Source organism: Pelodiscus sinensis, chromosome 3 (genome assembly GCF_052426305.1).
Source record: "Pelodiscus sinensis isolate ZL-2025 chromosome 3, ASM5242630v1, whole genome shotgun sequence".
NCBI classification, from domain to species: Eukaryota; Metazoa; Chordata; order Testudines; family Trionychidae; genus Pelodiscus; species Pelodiscus sinensis.
In genome coordinates, this window is record NC_143054.1 from 193,227,958 (window position 1) to 193,246,670 (window position 18,713).

At 45.1% G+C, this 18,713-nt stretch overlaps 1 protein-coding gene across 3 annotated transcripts in view; it reads right to left on the reverse strand.

Moving 5' to 3' along the window:
- PLCB1 (phospholipase C beta 1) overlaps positions 1–18,713 on the reverse strand; it is a 698,632-nt gene that overhangs the window by 20,653 nt on the left and 659,266 nt on the right. The window contains exon 32 of one of the 3 annotated variants that reach the window (XM_075925689.2): positions 18,028–18,092. The exons of the other annotated variants lie outside the window; for them this stretch is intronic. Within the exon in view, the coding sequence (XP_075781804.1) occupies positions 18,054–18,092 (39 nt within the window). The 3' untranslated portion in view covers positions 18,028–18,053. The remainder of the gene's footprint in view (positions 1–18,027; positions 18,093–18,713) is intronic. 3 annotated transcript variants of the gene reach the window in all.

Here is an 18,713-nt window from a genome sequence, read left to right on the forward strand (position 1 = left end):
ATGAGTGTTTAGCAGGACTCAAACCCCCATCTCATAGTGCAGACAAACTCTTGGCATGCACCTTCAGCACAATTGGGCTGTGTCTAGACTGGCAAGTATTTCCAGAAAATCAGCCGCTTTTTCCGGAAAAACTTGCCAGCTGTCTACACTGGCCGCTTGAATTTCCGGAAAAGCACTGACGATCTCATGTAAGATCGTCAGTGATTTTCCGGAAATACTATGCTGCTCCCGTTCGGGCAAAAGTCTTTTTCCGAAAGACTTTTGCGCAAAAGGGCCAGTGTAGACAGCACAGTACTGATCGCGAAAATGGCGATCGGGACTTTTTTGCGGAAAAGCACATCTAGATTGGCCACGGACACTTTTCCACAAAAAGTGCTTTTCCGGAAAAGCATCCTGCCAATCTAGACGCGCTTTTCCGAAAATACTTTTAACGGAAAACTTTTCCGTTAAAAGCACTTCCGGAAAATCATGCCAGTGTAGACGTAGCCTTGTTGTATAAGCAAGCCCGGAATAAGCGTGGATTCTCCATGATGGTGCTTGGTCTTGCCGGGAGGGCAGGGGACTAGACTTGATGACCTCTCCAGGTCCCTTCCAATTCTCATATTCTATGACTTGAGGTGAGCTGTTAAGCACTTACCTTAGGTCTGGATTTGGCACCTCTGTCTCTGGCTGAATCCACTCACCTGGGTGGCCACTGTTGCTGCAGAATCAGTTTTTGTGGTCTGCCCATGGCGCTGACTTTTATTTTTCCCCTGCGGTGCTCCACTCCTACTCCACCTTGAAGCCTCGTCCTTGTCCCACCTCTTCTTTTCCTGATCTGCCCCATCCCCCAAGGGCCCTGCCTGACTACCTGCTGCTATCTGCCCTCTCCCAAATACCTGTCCCAGCCGCCAGACAGCTGATCAGTGGCACTACTAAACAGCTGTGGCTGGTGGATGCTGAACACTCACCATTTTCTTCCCGGGGGGTATTTGAGGCCCAGAGCATACATAGAGTTGGTATCTATGGGCCCAGCAGTCACTGTCTGGAAGACATACCCTGGCAAACTCCAATGGTGAGTGGATTAAAAATGAATGGGGATCTCTAATAAAAGAAAAAACCTGCAAGCTATGCCCCTGGCATGTTAACTTAATGTGCTTCATTTTCTTGTCTTCCTCCCCCTTTCAAACCTCATCTCACCCACCTGCTGTGCCTGGGCTTTGTAAGCTCTTTGAAGTAAGGCCTTGTTTTACGGTATGTGTATACAGTATCCAATATGACGGGATCCTGTTTCTGATTGGGTGCTACCACCACACAAAAATATTAATGACCAATTGTAACAGGGCTGGCACTCACCTCACGGAAACCCCCCTCTTCCCCATCTAAGGCTATGTCTAGACTGCTGAGAAAAGTCGGAAAAAGATACGCAAATCGCAAACCACAATTTGCATACCTTTTTCTGCTTGTTTTTTTGGAAGAGGCTTTTCTAAAATTTGGCCCGTCTATACAGGCCTCCTCACCGAGAGGAATACAGGGATGCTGAAAGAACGTGTCTGCTTTTTCGGAAACTGTTGCAAAAAAGCGGATGTGTTCCTGGGACACGGCAGAGCTTTTCCGGGATACCTCTGGTGTCCCGGAAAAACTCTGCAGTCCAGACACAGGCTAAGCCAGGTGCATGTGCCTGTACTCTTTCCGATGCTGAAAGCCTCTTCAGCTACTCAGCCCTCCAGCTGAGTCACATCCTGTGCATCACAACCCCCTTCTGCGGTACATTTTAACAGGGTTTCTTCTCCTGGAGACGACTCCTTTGCCCTTACTTCAGGGTTTTATCTCAATTCACCAGTCTCATGCTAGCTTCCCACACAGAGCTCTCCGTGGTGCTGCTGTTCCCTTAGTCAGCCAGCTACTCAGTGTTCGCCTCTTCAGGGCTCCAGAAAGATTGAGCTGACTCTGGTCCTGCAACTCCTTTTATAGGGCTTTTCTGGCCCCTGATTGGCCAGCTCCTCCACAGCCACTCTAGCATCCTTAAAGCCTTGTCTATGTTTTTTTTTACGGGGTGGGGTGTGGCAGGTCCATAGGGCCTCTGGAAGGCGGGCACAGGGCCTGGGCCACCCTGTCACACTAATTAATACATATTTTATACTAACCATGAATAACTATTGCTAGTTTAAAGGTAGAGAATGCTAGAATGACAGAGGGAGAACTGACAGGGAGGGATAGAAGCTGAATCAAAGAGATTCCCTCTAGACAAAAAAAGGGAGATTCTTAAACTGAGCTGTACTTCGATCGACAGCAGCTTGCTATTTGTTCAGTGATTCAGAAAGAGGGAGAGGGAGTCTGTACAGAGGTCAGGTCCCTACATCATTCACATTAGTTTGCAAGTTATTTTTGCAAAAGGTGTTGAATTGTAACTGTTTAACAGCAGGTGACAGCCCATATTTTGTTTCCTGAAGAGACAAAAATTGGAACAGACAAGGTAGACCTAAATATATCAGATGAATCCCAAACACAAGCAGGCTAAATATTGTCCCTTCAGGATATTGTGTGAAGCAGAAGTATGACTGGAGTGGAAGTGAATATTTTGCTTAACATTTTTGTTAGGGGTTGATGCCTGTATAATCTAGGAGTTTGCAAGCTGAAAAATGTGCACTTTTTCCAAAGCAGACCTTATAGCTTCTATGAGATCAGGGCTACTCGACTTTGGAATCCCAGGGAGCCACAATGATACTCACAGCACATGCCGAGGGCTGCAACTTAAGTGTGGTTGCATATACATGCAAATACATGCAAATAGTGTTTCACACTGACAGGCATGAATACAAAGATTAAGGCAAGTCTACACAACACGTAAGCCGTGCTTAAGTCAGTTTCCACCCAATTTCCACCCATCTAACAACACTTTTAATAAGCAATGACAGTCCAGGAATTTAACTACTAAAATGCATATCAACAGAAGACCATTATATTGACTACTTTTTTGTCTTGGCTCCCATCCACGGGCTGCAAACAACTGGGCAGCGTGCTGTGGGTTGAATAGCCCTGTACTAGAGATTAAAGTTGCAAATTCAGATCTAGATAGCAGGAGAGATGACACTCACACCCCACACATCGGCTGCGTCTAGACTGGCAAGTTTTTCCGCAAAACCAGGTGCTTTTGCGGAAAAACTTGCCAGCTGTCTACACTGGCCACTTGAATTTGTGCAAGAACACTGACGATCTAATGTATGATTGTCAGTGTTCTTGCGCAAATACAGTGACTCTCCCTCTCGGGAAAAAGCCCTCTTGCGCGCTTTTGCGCAAGAGGGCCAGTGTAGACAACTGAGAACCGTTTTGCACAAAAAAGCCCCGATGGTGAAAATGGCAATCAGGGCTTTCTTGTGCTAAACCGCGTCTAGATTGGCACGGACGCTTTTCTGCAAAAAGTGCTTTTGCGCAAAAGTGTCCGCGCCAATCTAGATGCTCTTTTCCGCAAATGCTTTTAACGGAAAAACTTTTCCGTTAAAAGCATTTGTGGAAAATCATGCCAGTCTAGACGCAGCCATCCAGTATTCTGAAGCTATAAATATAGGGAATATCTAATTGCCCAGTGCTGTTACGCTGACAGGCAAAGAAGCATAAAAAAAGTCCCCAAAGTAGCAGAAAAAGGAGAAACAGAGGTAAGGCATGACTCCCCATCCCATCCCGTGAAGTGCCTTTATGCTAAATCTGTATGCGATCAGTGCTCAGTGGCTCACGAGGATGAAGGGATCAGAAGGTGTGTGGGGGGGCATGTCTACACTGCAGAGTTTTTTTCAGAAAAACTTAACTTACATCCACACTGCAATCGCGTTCTTTCAGAAAAAAATTGAACGAACAGAGGGTTTTTTCTGACATTGGTAAACCTCTTTCTACGAGGAAGAAGCCCTTTTCCAAAAGAGCTCTTTCGGAAAAAGGCGTGTGTGGATGGGGAAGAAGGAGTTTCTTTCGAAAGAAGAGGAAAGGGGAAAAAGCACAGGTGCCCTGGTGGCCTCTCCGCCCATGGTAATCACAGCTTAAATGCAAGAGAGCGTCCATTCAGTGTGGACGCTATCTTTCGAAAAAGCAGTTCGCTTTTTTGATGCACTTTTGCTGTGTGGACGCTCTCTTTTGGAAGAAGTTTTTTCGGAAGATCTCTTCTGGAAAAGCTTCTTTCGAAAGAAGCCTGCAGTCTAGACATAGCCTGGGGAAAGGGGTAGGGAGAGAAACAGCTGTTTTGTAGGTTGCACTCCCTTCTCTGACTGGCAGAATTTCAGTTAGCATACAGAGGTGAAGCTACTACTGTTAGAAGTAGTATTATTGCCCTCTCCCCCATGGAGGGGGGAAAGAGTTTAGGCATAGCAGGCTAGCAAAGGCAGAACAGTTATTAAGGAAGAGAAAATGGCTTCCATACATTTGTACAATGGAAACACTTCATGTTATTGGGACTTCCTTTGTATACAGATGAGTGATCCATGTGGTATAGAAGATATAACGCTTGCTTCCTCCAAGGTTAACTAGGCTTTTGGAGGACACTGTAAGAGAGAGATCCTCATTTGGGGCCTGATCCAAAGTCTACTGAAATCAATGGAAGTCTTTCCAATGGCTTCATTGGATTTTGGATTTGGTCCCTGGCATAAATTTGGCATATTCCCATTAAAGAATAATATTAGATATACCCCAGCTGAGTACGTGACCTACTGTGAGGTGGACCCATGGAATTTCTCCAAATATTCTGTCCCTTTTGTACAATATATTATATACCACAGGCGTCGTTTGGTCTGAAGTAATTTCCTTTGCTAATTTGTATTCCTGACCACTTGTAACTCTGAAGTTCCTTAAGTTCTCATGTGACCAACCCTCCCCGGCTTCTATACCCCCTTTTTCAAAGGCAAGGATGCCTGTTTGAAGACAGATTTATTTTGTTTGTTACTGGCTTTTTCCCCCAATTGTTATCACTCGTGGCATCTCCTAAGAGGGTTAAAAGGTTCTTTCTAGTTCATGTAACTTCAGAATGTATTCTCTGATGGCAGTTCTGATCTCTCTTGGACACAAGCTGAATGAATATTAAAAAAGAACCCGACAGACTGCCACAATCATGTTATTTTGGGAACTTTAAAACACTGGTTGGTTAGTTGGTTGGTTGGTTAACAGCTCTGTGTGAAATACGTTCAGATGACATAGTTTGATTTAGGATATCAGACAGTTATCTTTTTTTTTTTAGGGAAGAGCTCAAGGGATGAGAGGGAAATATTAGCAATCAGATGAATGGGGTTGTAAATTTTAAAGGAACCCCTTTAAAAACGATGATTTATAAAACTTCATCCGTACTGACCCATCCATGAGCATCAACTCAGGAATGTAGAAAAAAGGCATGAAGTCTTAGAACTAATAATTATGGCTAAATAATTAAATTATTTCACTACTTTATACAACAGAGAAAGGATAATGCTGAATTAGTTACGTAAATCATTCCTAAAATTTCCTATCACTCTTTTATGTTATTTAACATTTCTTACACATCAATTAGTTTGAAATAATAAGACTTTAGGCGATCCATTAATTGCTACACTGTAGACACGACCTGTATTTAACGTTATGCAATGAAAATTAAGCTACTGCACCCAAAGAATCTTGGCTAGCAGAAAAAATTTCTTCAGCTGTTGAATAACAAATAAAAAATAACGGGAGCAATGAACATACAAGAGACTTTCTTAATTTACCATTTTCTGCTGCTAAGTGGTAAGGCTGATTGCTGCAGCTACTATGCACTTTTATCGATAGATGTTTAACACATATTATTATATTTTCAATGTACATGATGAAACTAATTTCAGCCAAAAGGTCCTATTCTGAAAGAAATATATTATTAATGTAAAGGGAGGCCAGCTTCATAAATAAGTCCAAGGACTTATTTGTTTGAGACACATCGCTTAGAAGATCCTGCAATAGATATTCAAGGTTAAATAGTTCAGTGTTCTTGCTTTCCTGTTAGCTAACAGAGATGCGTTTATTGGAGAGACATGCTGTCTATACACTTGGGGAATTCACAGCTCTTAGGGCATGTCTATATGTGTGGAAGATCGATGCTGCCATGGTTAATTTTTCGGGGTTCACTTTAGCAGGTCTAGTATAGACCCGCTAAATCAAACTCAGAGAGCACCACCATCAGCGCCAGTACTCCTGCTCCTTATGAGGAATAAGGGAAGCTGATGGGAGCATTTGCTCTTGTCGCCCTCCCACTGTAATTAACATATCTGTAATTAACATATCTGGAGTTGCGTATCTTAATTCGACCTTCCACTGTAAAGTAGACCAGGCCTTAGTTTCTATCTGCCTGCTGATGTGGCTAACTGAGAAGCTTTTAAATTTCCTTTATATCTTTGTAAAAGAGGCCTTAACTTAGCTGAAATTCTCCTGCATAGATAGACTTCTGCTTTGCTCATGTACTGAAGCCACATTCTAGCATCTTTGACATCACATCTGGTTTCAGGTAAGGCCTTGTCTACACTGTCAAGCTTTGCTAACAAAACTTATGTCAATACCCAAAAGTTGACAAAACAAAAATTACTAGAACGTGTTCACACTTGCTCCCTCTGTTGACAATGTCCACATTGGGGGGCACCATCAGCGACAGTGTGAGCAATGCACTGTGGGTATGTATCCCATAGTGCATTGTTGTTGGAAGGCGGAGTTCTCCCACAGCCTCCTCAGCTGCTGGGAGCAGCATCATGGGTAGCTCTGAGCTCCCTGTGCCAAGGAATATCAAAGCAGCACAGCAGTCTCTCCTCCCATGCAGCCACCCGCAACAGCAGTCTGCCTACCACACTCAGCTGACAGACACTTCCCAGAGCTTTGAGAGGGGAGGGGCCCATGCCTGCAGGGCAGCAGAGATCTAAACACTGAGCAGCGCGATCCAGGCAGGCATTGTGGGATACTGGCAGAAGCCAGTGCTGTTGACAAAACAAACAGCAGCATCTACACTGGCTCTTGAATCAAGAAAAGTCTCTCTCAGGGGTGGAAATGTTTTGTTGCTGTACCTGGGCATTTTTCCCCGATGAAAGTCGCATTGCGGTGTGAATGCTCTCACTGTTTTGTTACCAAAAGGCAGTTTTTGGCAATAAAACTTAGTAGTGTAGACAAGGCCTTAGCAAATTGTAATGTTGCATCTCATGGACTGCTGCATCGATCATCAGGATCTGATTGCTTACCTAGAAGGGGAACTGGAAACACTAAGGTATCATAAAAGGAAGACAAATTAGTCCAAGGTGAATGATTCAGGAGGCTGGAAGGAGATACAGGAGAGAACTGCTCACCTCTCAATTATTTTAAAAGCTATGTAATAGAATATATTATAATCAGGACCTCTTGTAATGGGGCCCTGCAGAATTCATCCTCTGTGCCACAAAACTGTGCTGAAGAAACTCAGCTTTCATTTAAAAAAATCCTGTTTCCAGCATTTGCTGTTGCAGAAATAAACTCAGTTCATGGTTTAAGCTAAAACCTATACAATGATGCCTGTCTGAGTCTGTGGAGAGCCCGCAACAATTGCTCTGTGGGGTGTGAATTGCTCCATTGCCCATGGGCTCTGCTAGCACAACGTTTGGCTTCTCCCAAGATATTGCAGAATTTGTGGTTTTGGGCTTGTCTCTTGTCAAGATCTGCCTTGGATTCTCTAGCTTTGCCTTCAAGAAGGAGCTAATTAAATCAGGGTATGTCTGGACCCTGAACCAGCTACCCTGTGTCTTTTAAACATGCCCGTTATTTCAAAATACTTTTCAAAACGACAGGCGCTATTTTGAAGTATTTTTTGAAATAACAGGCACTCTATTTCAGCATTCTGGTAACCCTCATTCCATGATGGTTAAGGGATGTGTCGAAATAGCGCATTACTTCAAAATTCGGTGCTGTTTAGCTGTGCCCAATTTTGAAATAAGCGATTTCGAAATACAATCGAAATAAGATACGTAATGTGTGCAGCTTCCTATGTAAGCCTCCTGCATTGTTTGATGGAGCCAGGCTTTGAGGAGCCACGATGACGGTCCAGGCTGCAGGGAGGAAGGAGGGGAGCCAAGAATGTAGGCTGATGAGCTGGGCTGCCTGCAGGACAGTGCAGCAGCTGAGGTCTGGGAAGCCAGGGAGATAAGCTGCTTATGTTGGCTACCAGCATCCCGCTTCTCTGGCATACATGAAAGCAAAAAGTGATCAGCCAGACCATCTGGGCAACACCGCAGGAGCAAAGGCCCAGGAGAATGGAGTTGGATCAGAGAGCACAGCCAACAAAACCCATCTTAACAACAAAATTAAAAAAAATCCCTGTCAAAAATCACCATGGATTATTTGTTTCACCGATGAGTATTTTCAAGCATGTGCCACAGCTGGTGCTGAGCGGGTGGGATGGGAATGAAAAGTATTCCAGGGCAAGAGGATAAGTTAACAGTGTTGCAGAATTCAGGGCTTGTGCACAGAGAATTTGGCCTCATTATGCTGCTGAGGAGCTAAAGCCTACTTGGACAGGGAATGATTGTCTTATGTACTAATAAATCTGTTAGGGTGTGTCTAGACTACATGGCTCTATCGACGGAGCCATGTGGATGAGTGTACTCCGCAAAGAGAAATGAAGCGGTGATTTAAATAATCGCTGCTTCATTTACATCAAAATGGCCGCTGTGCTGTGCTGATCAGCTGATTGTTGGCACAGCGCGGTAGTCTAGACGGGGATCAGCTGACCCCAGATCCCTTTGTCGTCAGATCCTGTAAGCCTTGTTTCACGTCTAGACTACCGCACTGTACCGACAATCAGCTGATCGGCACAGTGCGGTGGCCATTTTGATGTAAATGAAGCGGCGATTATTTAAATCGCTGCTTCATTTCCCTTTGCCGAGTACACTCATGTACATGGCTCCGTCAACGCAGCCATGAGGTCTAGACACACCCTTAGTCTCTAAGCCCTGGTCTACACTGGGGAGTTATTTCAAAATAACAAGTGGAGCGTCCACACTACCAAGCCACTTATTTTGAAATAAGGGGTTGGTTATTTTGAAATAATAACTCCTGCTTTCCTCAAGGAATACCGCTTATTTTGAAAACGTTATTTCAAATAGCGGTAGTGTGGGCGCTCCACTGCTGCTATTTCGAAATAACTACTTCCCAGAGTCATTCAAAGTAATTAGTTCCTTGTGTTTCCTGGGGCTCTATGTCGAGGTAGTGCCTCCACATTAAGGAAGCCTGTCTTAGACTAATGTCGAGGCTTCCCTGAAGTATGGACATGCTATTCCAAAATAGTTATTTTGGGAGCTATTATTTCGAAATAAGTTATTTCAAAATAATTTCCTACTCTAGACATGCCCTAAAGTGCCACAAGACTCCTTGTTCTTTTTGCAGATACAGACTAATACGGACCCCACTTCTGAGAAAAGAGATTGAGGGTGAGGTTATAATTCTCTTCTATAACCCTTGATTGCATCATTATCCACTATCTACAATAAAAGGGACATTACTGAAAGAATAATGAAGGGGTTTAATTTCCAGAAATGTCATTAGTGCTAACAGGAGTACTGACTCTAAAATCCTAAACGCTGCACGCAGAATATAGCTTTTGTAGCCTTTCCACAGAAAGGACTGTTTTAAAAGCACATACATTCGACTGTGAATTCTCTAGAGCACTGACTGTATCTTCATAAGTGTTTGTACAACTCGCAGCATGGAGGGCTCATTCTGATTGGTGCCTCTGGGTGCTACTGTAATGTACCTGTTGAATAATAACTACAGTAGGGTTTAATCTCTTCTAATCACTTCTGAAACACTCGTGCTCTGGCCCAGCCATTTGTAGAAATAATCCCTCCTGCATATTTCATAGCATGCACGTATTTATGTTTTTAACACCTACTGCAGGAAAACAAAGCTGTCAGAAGGTGATCTGCGTAGTGCAATGTTATTCCCACAAACCATGCCGAAACTAGCTACAGAAGCTGACACGACACCAGGCAGAATTCCAGTTCCACACAACAGTGATTGCACATTTTAGCCTGCAGTGCTGATTCAGGAAAGCGCTTATGCTTGTGGTCAAAATCCACTGACGGACGTTACGCATGTACTTAAAATTAAGTATGTGCTGCAATGTAGGGATTGATCGACACATGTATGTGAAAGCTTTCCTGAATCAATGTTTCTGGTGTGCATAAATTATTGCAGTACTTGCTAGCTGCTAGTAGCCAGGCTCACAATAGGGGCTTTATTCAGCCTTTCTTATGAGGCCCCATGTACCGTGCAGTATTTGTGACTGTACCCCCTTCTATTCTTTCTCAACATTATCAAATTAGCCCTCTTACCACTGGCATCTATCAGTCACAAAGTCTTTAACTGGAGGAAAGAAAATCCCTGCCCCTTACACCTCTGTGTAGTAGAACACAGTTAACTCAGTGCATGAAGCTACATGAAGTTGTGCAATTAGATCTGATCAATCCAATTAGATTGCTACCCGCATGCCTAATTATTGCCAATGCTAATGAGAAGTATGGGCATCTGTTATGAGTGGACAAACACTTTGGGTATTCAGAGGAGCTGATAGACTTGCTGGGTGCCCGGAAGGGGCGGGGCCTCAGGTGGAAGGGGCGGGGCTAGAGGCTGCCAGCCCTCAGCACTGCCTGGAGTGCACTGTAACCCCCTCTCTCCAGCCAGCCCGCAGAGCCACCTGGATGTCACAATGGGAAAGCTGAAGGCTTAAAGGTGAAATATCGTATAGGAGATGGGAGAAATCAGACAGTGATGGATATAGGTAGCAGCTTTTAAAAAAAAACATATAAAATGAAACAGGAAGATCTGGGGTGATGTTGTGATCTTAAAACTGCAGCACATTTTGGGGCTGCAAAACCAAAAAACAACAAAAAATCCCAACAATGTAGCCAAGGTTGGGGCAAATTTCTATTGCATAGCAGGCAGGCAGGGCACAGACACTGATGCAGGAAAAGTGATAACTTCCATTGCAAGAAAGGCCCCTCCCCCCAAAAACTGGGAAAGACCCTTTTCAGCAGCAGCTTGGAGGAGGTACCAAATGTGCACTGTCACTGATGCTCTTCGGACCCTGACTGAGACAGAGGCTGGCACTCAATACTGACTGGTAGCTATGGATTACTTCACAAAATGGCCTGAGGCTGATCCAATCAGAAATCAAGAGACTGTGCAGTAGCAGGGTAGTAAATGAATTCTTCACCAAATGTTGGGGTCCAGGTGAGTCACACAATAGGGGCGAGATTCAACAGAGCACCAAGGGGCCTGGCACCAACATATCCCATTGCTTTTGAAGGATCATAGAACAGGAGTTAAGGAGAGGATGACATGTACCCTAGCACTCCTCCTATTGGGGCATGAGCTAATGACAATGTACAACCTCTTCTTTGGGGTTCCTGGAGAGGAACAAAGGGATTTGAACCATTGGGACCACCCTACATTCCAAAACTGAACAAATGCACATCTTTTGCTAGAGACAATCTCTGGATAGACTCCGACAAAATTAAAAGCTTTGTAAGGGAAACCTTTGAAAGGAGAGACCTGGTCTACATGTAGAACTTCTTTAGTCTGGTACCGTCGGGACCTGACCAGTGCTGAATTAGAGAATGTGCCAAACCATGGGAGGTCAATATTGTCTAGCAGCATTACCAACACTTCCACTGCTTACTGGGCTCTTAGAAGTCATTTAGGGGTAAATTAGAACTAAATAACAGCACAGAACACTGAGAGCTAGGACTGGTGGCTGTAAAAAACTTTATGCGACCATGGGAAACTTGGCCAAACCCATGATAAATGGACATTCAGCTAATTAAAAGCATGCTGGACCGTGGATATTGCCAGACCAGAGAGTGCTGAACTAAAGAGGTTTAACCTGTAGTTCAACAATCCTAGAAAAAAAAATGGTACGAGCCCTAAACTACATTAATGTACTCTATATAGCATTGACCCCAATCAATGAATAGGCACACGTGATAGAGTTCAGTCCGAGGGCTAAACCCAACATTATCAATAAGAACCTTCTGAGAGGATCCTGGGGGGACAGGATTTCATGTTTGCTGCCCTCTGAATCGAAGAACATAGCTGTGGTAGTTAAGGCTGGACACGTTGTTACAGATTGAATTTGCGGCCAGGGTAGGGCCTGCCTCAGCTAGCCATTTCCACAGAAACAGGCAATCTTCAGGGGCTGCTTGAAATGAAACCCAGGGAGAGAAAATATTTGGAAGGGAATAAAATTATTTTGGGTTGGTGATGTGAACACGTCTTGTCAGAAAGACACTGCACACATGTAAATGGGGTTAACTTTCTATCATTCTGAAAGTTTTAAAATAGTTTTCTCTTTGGGATGGGGCTGCCGAGTATTACAATTCAAGGTCTCATCAGGACAATAGCTGAAGCTGAGGTGTGTGCAGGGGAGCCGACAGCCTGGATGGGCCCCTGGGTAAGGTGTGAGGGGACCCGGCTCTGTGGTCACGGAAGGGGTGGGGCCTGGGGTAAAAGGGGCGGGGCCAAGATAGCCAGCCCTCTGTGGCTCCTGGAGCATGGTGCACCCCACACAGGCAGCCTCAGGAATACATGGAGCACGGTGTGGCCCTCCCATTACTTAGTGCTGCCCGGGTCACACAGTATGGTGCTCTGGTGGCGATTTAAAGTGCCTGTGGAGACAGGACAGTACAAAGCATGGGAGGAGTTTGGGGGAAGGGGTGGAATGGAAGCAAAACAGGGGCAGAGCAGGGTGGGAAGAGGCAAAGCAGGGGCAGGGCTTCGGAATGATGGTGGAGGGAGGTGGTGCAGCAACCCTTCATTTAGAGGAGAAATTGGTACCTATGATTTTGCTGAACATTGTTTTGGGTAGGGGTGTGTGTGTGAAATCAGAACAAAATGTAACTGCCGGCTGACAAAAAGGACAGAGAGATTGGAAGTCCACCATAAGGAGCTACCAGCTAAAAGCATAGTGGCTGACCCTGGAAAAAAACTTGGGGTAAGGTTTTGGGGGTCAGGGGTGCAGGCTGCAAAGAATGTCTTCTGTGCTGTGAGCAAAATTAGTTGTTTCATGCTATTTGGTTCCCTCTGCTCTTAGGAAACAGGGCTTTTGTACATTCCTTGTCAACAAATGAATCTGCATGAAAGAAAATACCAGATTCCACCAATTTCTCATTCCAACTGGAGCATCTGCACTTTGCCTAGATGCTCAGGTCACAAAGGGCACCAATCGTTAACACTATTATTTCTGACATTCTAACTGTTAGCTGAGTTACTGCAAAAGGACGGAGCTCTATTCTAGCCCTTCGGAGTTTCAGGAAAGAAGACAGTACATCTCCTAGGAGCAGAAATCGATATCCTCATGACATTTGCATATAAATAACAAGGAACTATTAGCTTCCTGGCAAACTGTTGTCAGTTTAATGCTGCCGTCTCACATAAATCACCCGGGCTGTCCCTTTTGAACATCATCAGGATGTGGAGGTGTTCCACTTGCTTTTATTGCAAAAATCGCTCATGTCCAATGTTTTGCTATACATCAATAGTTGAACCCAGAGTGCATGAAAAGTGAGGGTCAGCCCTAGAGGTTCTGCGGCTTACTTCTGCCACACTAAGAGACGATAACGATTCAGAATGAAATGTCTGCTTCAAACACACTGCATTTTACAAGTTAATTTTTCTTTTTGCAGGAGATGTTACCATAATGGAAAACATTGAAGTTACGTCTACATAGCAGCATTATTTTGGAATAACTACATTACAAGCCTGTATTTCAAAATTATGTTGAGCTGGAGGACTTCTTACTCTGACTCCTGTAACCCTCATTTCATGAGGAGTAAGGGAAGTCAAAGGAAGAGTGTTCTTCCTTCGACTTCCTGCTGTGTAGACAGCGCCAAAAGCCAAATTAAACTATTTTGAGTTCAGCTACCCAATTGACATAGGTTAAGTTGCATAGCTTGTTCTGACTTTAGCCCTACTGTATAGACGTAACCTTCGAGATGATAAGCACACAATAATGTGTATAGATAGGTGACGACTATAGTAGCATCCATGAAGTCAAAAGACAGATCGTACACATCCAAAAACCAATGTGACTCAAATGAAAAGTGAATCTTTAAGCCTCAGTAAATATACAAATTATGCATTATTTCTATTACAGTAGCGCCTAGAGGCCAGGGCCCCAACATCATGGCAAATTTAGTTGATTTAGTTGGTGTTGGTGCTGCTTTGGGAACGGGGCTGGACTCAATAACCTCCTGAGGTCTCTTCCAGTCCTAGGATTCTATGAAATCGCAAGGAATGTAACCACTGCCTGGATCAATCTCTAGCTAGGTCCTGGCGATGGTCCCAATGTGGTAAGCTCCCTACGGACATATGATATTCTCTACTTCAAGCAGGAATTAAGTCAGGGAAATCCTATGGCCTGTGTGATACATAGATGACCCTTCTAGTCCCTTCTACCTTTACAATCTATAAAGTCGTGAAGAAACAGTCCCTCCTTAAAAGCCTATGCAAAATACAGGGTGGATAAAACAACACACGGGAGGGCACAAGGAAACAATGAAATGATACTGGCCAGTGTGGAGAACATACATCACAGCAAACAAGATGCCTATTCACCGGAGGGCAGTGACCACTCCGATCTCGGTCCGCACCCCCTTCCGCGGGGGAGTCATTGTTCTTCCTCCGCTCCTCCTCCAGGGACCTCCCTACTCCCTAGGACCTCTAGTTCTTCTCCCACTCTGCCTGCCTGCCTGCCATGAGAGAGGCTTCGGCCTAGCAAACCCAGGCTATCTGACCTGAGGCCCAGGGCTGTAAGGAGGCAGTCATGGAGGGCAGGGCTCGCATGGAGGCAGCCCTAAAAGGCTGGGCTGCAAGGAGGCAGCCATGGTTCGCAAGGAGGCAGCTGCGGTAGGCTGGGGGAGTTTGAGCCAGGGAAGCCCCAGGCCGTAAGTCCACAAGGCAGGGTTGCAGGAGGCAACTGGGCAGGCAGAGTGGGAGAAGAACTGGGGGTCCTAGGGAGTAGGGAGGACCCTGGAGGAGGAATGGAGGAAGAACAATGACTCCCCCCGGGAAGGGGGCGCGGACCAAGATCGGCGTGGTCAAACTGACTGTTGTAGCCAGCACACCAGAAAGGTGTATAACTCTAGATACAGACAAGATGTCACCCTGAGCTACAGATGGCAACGATTACGCATTACAGAAAGAGAGAGGGATTCACTTTGGCTGTGTCCAGACTCAGGGGTTTTTCGGGAAAAGTAGCCTTTTCCCGAAAAAACTTCCCCTGCGTCCAGACTCAAGCCGCGTTCTTTCGAAATAATTTCGAAAGAACGCGGCTTTTCTTTCGACGGTAAACCTCGTTTCACGAGGAAGAACGCCTCTTTCGAAAGTTCCTCTTTCGAAAGAAGGCGTTCTTCAATGTAGATAGGGCTTCCTCGAAAGAGAGCATCCAGACTTGCTGGGTGCTCTCTTTCGAAAAAGCGGATTGCTCTTTCGAAAGATCGCGTCTAGACTGCAGGCGGATCTTTCGAAAGAGGCTCTTTCGAAAGAAGCCTGCAGTCTAGACATAGCCTTTGAGGGTACATAGGAATCCTATGTTAAAAAATGTTGTGGAGAGCTATGGGGATTGCAATAACTTAAGATTTCTCTCTCTCCGCAGCTGTCAGACCACTTCCCCACCATGGATCTCTGTCTTCCCTGTGCCACATCACCTTTTCCTTTCAGATTAGATGTCTGGGGTGCCCCTCCAGCTACCTGTAGCCATCAACTGCAACTAACTGCATTTTTAAAGATGATGGGCTAATTTGGGGCTTGGCTAAAGCCTCGAGCCAGAGCAACACCACATGATTGTGCTTCCCCAAAAGCTGACCAGGTACCTAGATTAAAATGAAGTGTCAAAACTTGCCTCCTAGATGTAAGGAATGGCAGCAGACTGATAACTGGCACTAACTGCTTCACTTGTATATGTCCCACTCAATCCTCAGCCCTCTTATTTCTCCCTGTCTGTCTGCAAAGCCGGAGCAGAAGTAGTGACTCTGTGGAGGCTGTTCCTACCCCTGGCTCCCCTGCCACCATCTGGTCCTAAGACACTGAAAAATAACTACTGTATGCAAAGAAATACAAGGCCCTTGCTAATGATTCTCTGAAATCCTTTGCTACAGGAACTCTCCAATGGGAAGTTAACATTGAATTACAATATTTAGTTTCCACTTGCTAGTCCTCACCCACCCCAAAACAAGAGCACTTTCAAGGAATCTGCTCTTATTCCACCAACAAGACAAAGGGCATATTAAAACATCCAGAAGGGTAGCATCAGCATGGTAAAAGATCAGCACAAAGCAAACAAAAATAACTGATTAATAAGCAAAGCTGAAGTAAACCTGGAATCCCATGCACCTCCGCATCTACAAGCAGCTATACTCCCTTCCTCCTACATAGTCATATCCCTGCTCACAACCAAACTCTTCTTCCTGTCTGCTAGGGCATTTTTGGCATCAGCCCTTTGATAAAACAATTTAAAGAAATAAATTATATTCTTAGAGTCTACTTGAGTATTTCCGGTGCGTGTGCCTGACTTTTCCTCAGTTCTCTTTATCTGCATCAGAATAATTCCCCCTTTTGTCTCTTAACCCCTCCTGTGGGCTCCACTAATTCCCATTCATCCCCTTCACTGACACAAATTCATTCTGCTTGCCACAGTTTTCCCTACCACCCAACCTCTGGTTACTTCCTCCTCATCCCTATGACCCGTTTCCTTGGCATTCTCTTCTCAGCCCCATTAGCGTGTGCCCTTCGCTTTTTCTATGGACAAGGCTTGAATCTCTCCCCTTCCCTCAAGCCTCTACCCCACCCTCTTGCTTTTACATGCTCCTTCATTCTGTGTTGGCAGTCTGGTCACTCCCAGAGTGGGCTTGGAATGAGGCTCGCTCTAAGCTGTCTGGTTGGTCCAGTGGAGGAGACCCCAGCCTCCCTACCTTCACGGGCCCCTTTATCCTTCCTACCTTCCAAGGGGGCCAACTCTATCCCTTGGAAGGCTCGTGGTTCTCCAACTGGGGTTCACAGACCCAATGGTACTGCCAGAGCTTCACGCGTTATGTCCAGGGCCGCCAGCCCAGATGATCAACTCCTGCTCCTACCTCCCAGTCCCTCCAGAATGCCACGGAACAGCTGTTCTGGGGCATGCAGGAGGTGCTGGGAGGGGGAGGAGCGGGGACTGGGCACACCCAGGGGAGAGGTTGAAAGAGGCAGGAATGGAGAGGGGGCACAAAGAGGTGGGGTAAGGGTGGGACCTTGGGGGTAAGAAAGCATGGGGGGCAAGGTCTGGAACTGAGCACATTAGAAGCCAGCTTGGGTGAGGGGATCCATTACAATTTTTTTAATCAAAACGGGAGCCCTCCGGTTGCTAAAGTTTGAGAGCTGCTGTTCTAATGCTTTCCATGCCCCACTCTACCCCACTGTTTTGCCCATGGTTCCTTCTCCTCTTTGATGCTTTCAGTTCTTGATGCCCTTCCCTGGCAACTTCAAGTCTTTTCTTCTCCTTCCCCATAATCTCTCTTCACTTCTTCAGGGGACTTTCTCGTAGTCAATGGAAACTGTGCACTGGCCTTCTATGGAGGGTCTCCGGGAAACAGGGTTTTGTCTCTGACTTGCTACTATGGGGTGGTCTGAGAGATGGAACAGAAAATGCTCAGATGCTCAAAAGGGCAGATGGCTTCCAAGAGCTGGCCGCCTGAGATTTTTTTTCCGCTTGCCGCTACGTGCATCTCCCAATCACTGCCTCAGAGCTTGGGTAAAAGCATTGCAATCAAAACAAAGGGGTGGGGTGTGATGTGAAGAAGCCACAAACTGCTTTCCCAGTCTAAAAAGAATATAGCTATCTGTGGCCACACACGTTCATTACGCTGCCAGCAGATAATAAAAGAGCTCAAGAACTTCAGAGATTTCCATCATCAGGTGAACCAGTGGGCAGTACCCTGTGCCCCCCACCCTTCCGACTCATGTTTTGACATGAAAAATGAAAACAACATTAGCGTTACTAGGTAAGAAGGGGAACATTTCACTCACTTTCACTATAGTCTCATATTCCATTTCTACTTCTTTTGTTCCTCTACTTCTTGTTCTTCTATGCTCTTTAAAACAAAACCAAGGATCATTTCAATAGTAGGTGATTAGCAAGTACTCTAAACTGAAATTACATTATTTTGTGTAGTACAGAAAAGTAAGCTCTCTTTTATCTAGGCACTTAAAGAACAACCCTCTGCACTTCTGAGTGCTGACTCATTAATATTTGACTCATTGGTTGGAACACATTAGGCAGTGAATTTGGCCAGCGGTAGGCAGCCAAACCAATCTTTGAAACATAATCTGTTGTCCTATATTAAAAGAGGACAGACAATGTTTCAGAAGGCTTTTGTGTGGGAGATCTGAGCTTGGGTGTAGCTGGAGATTAGGCATATTATAAGAAAATAATTTTTGCCTTGAGAAAGAGACATATTCTTTCAACAGGGAAGGGGGGAAAGTGTAATTCCATACGGACAATGACAATCAGTCATACCACCCATGGATCTTCTTGGAAGGAGTATCTCCAGTCAACTGTATCAGAGGAGTAGCCGTGTTAGTCTGAATCTGCATAAACAACGAGAAATCCTGTGGCACCTTATAGGCTAACTGATGTATTGGAGCATAAGCTTTCATGGGCAAAGATCCACTTCATCAGATGCATCTGAGAAAGTGGGTCTTTGCCCACGAAA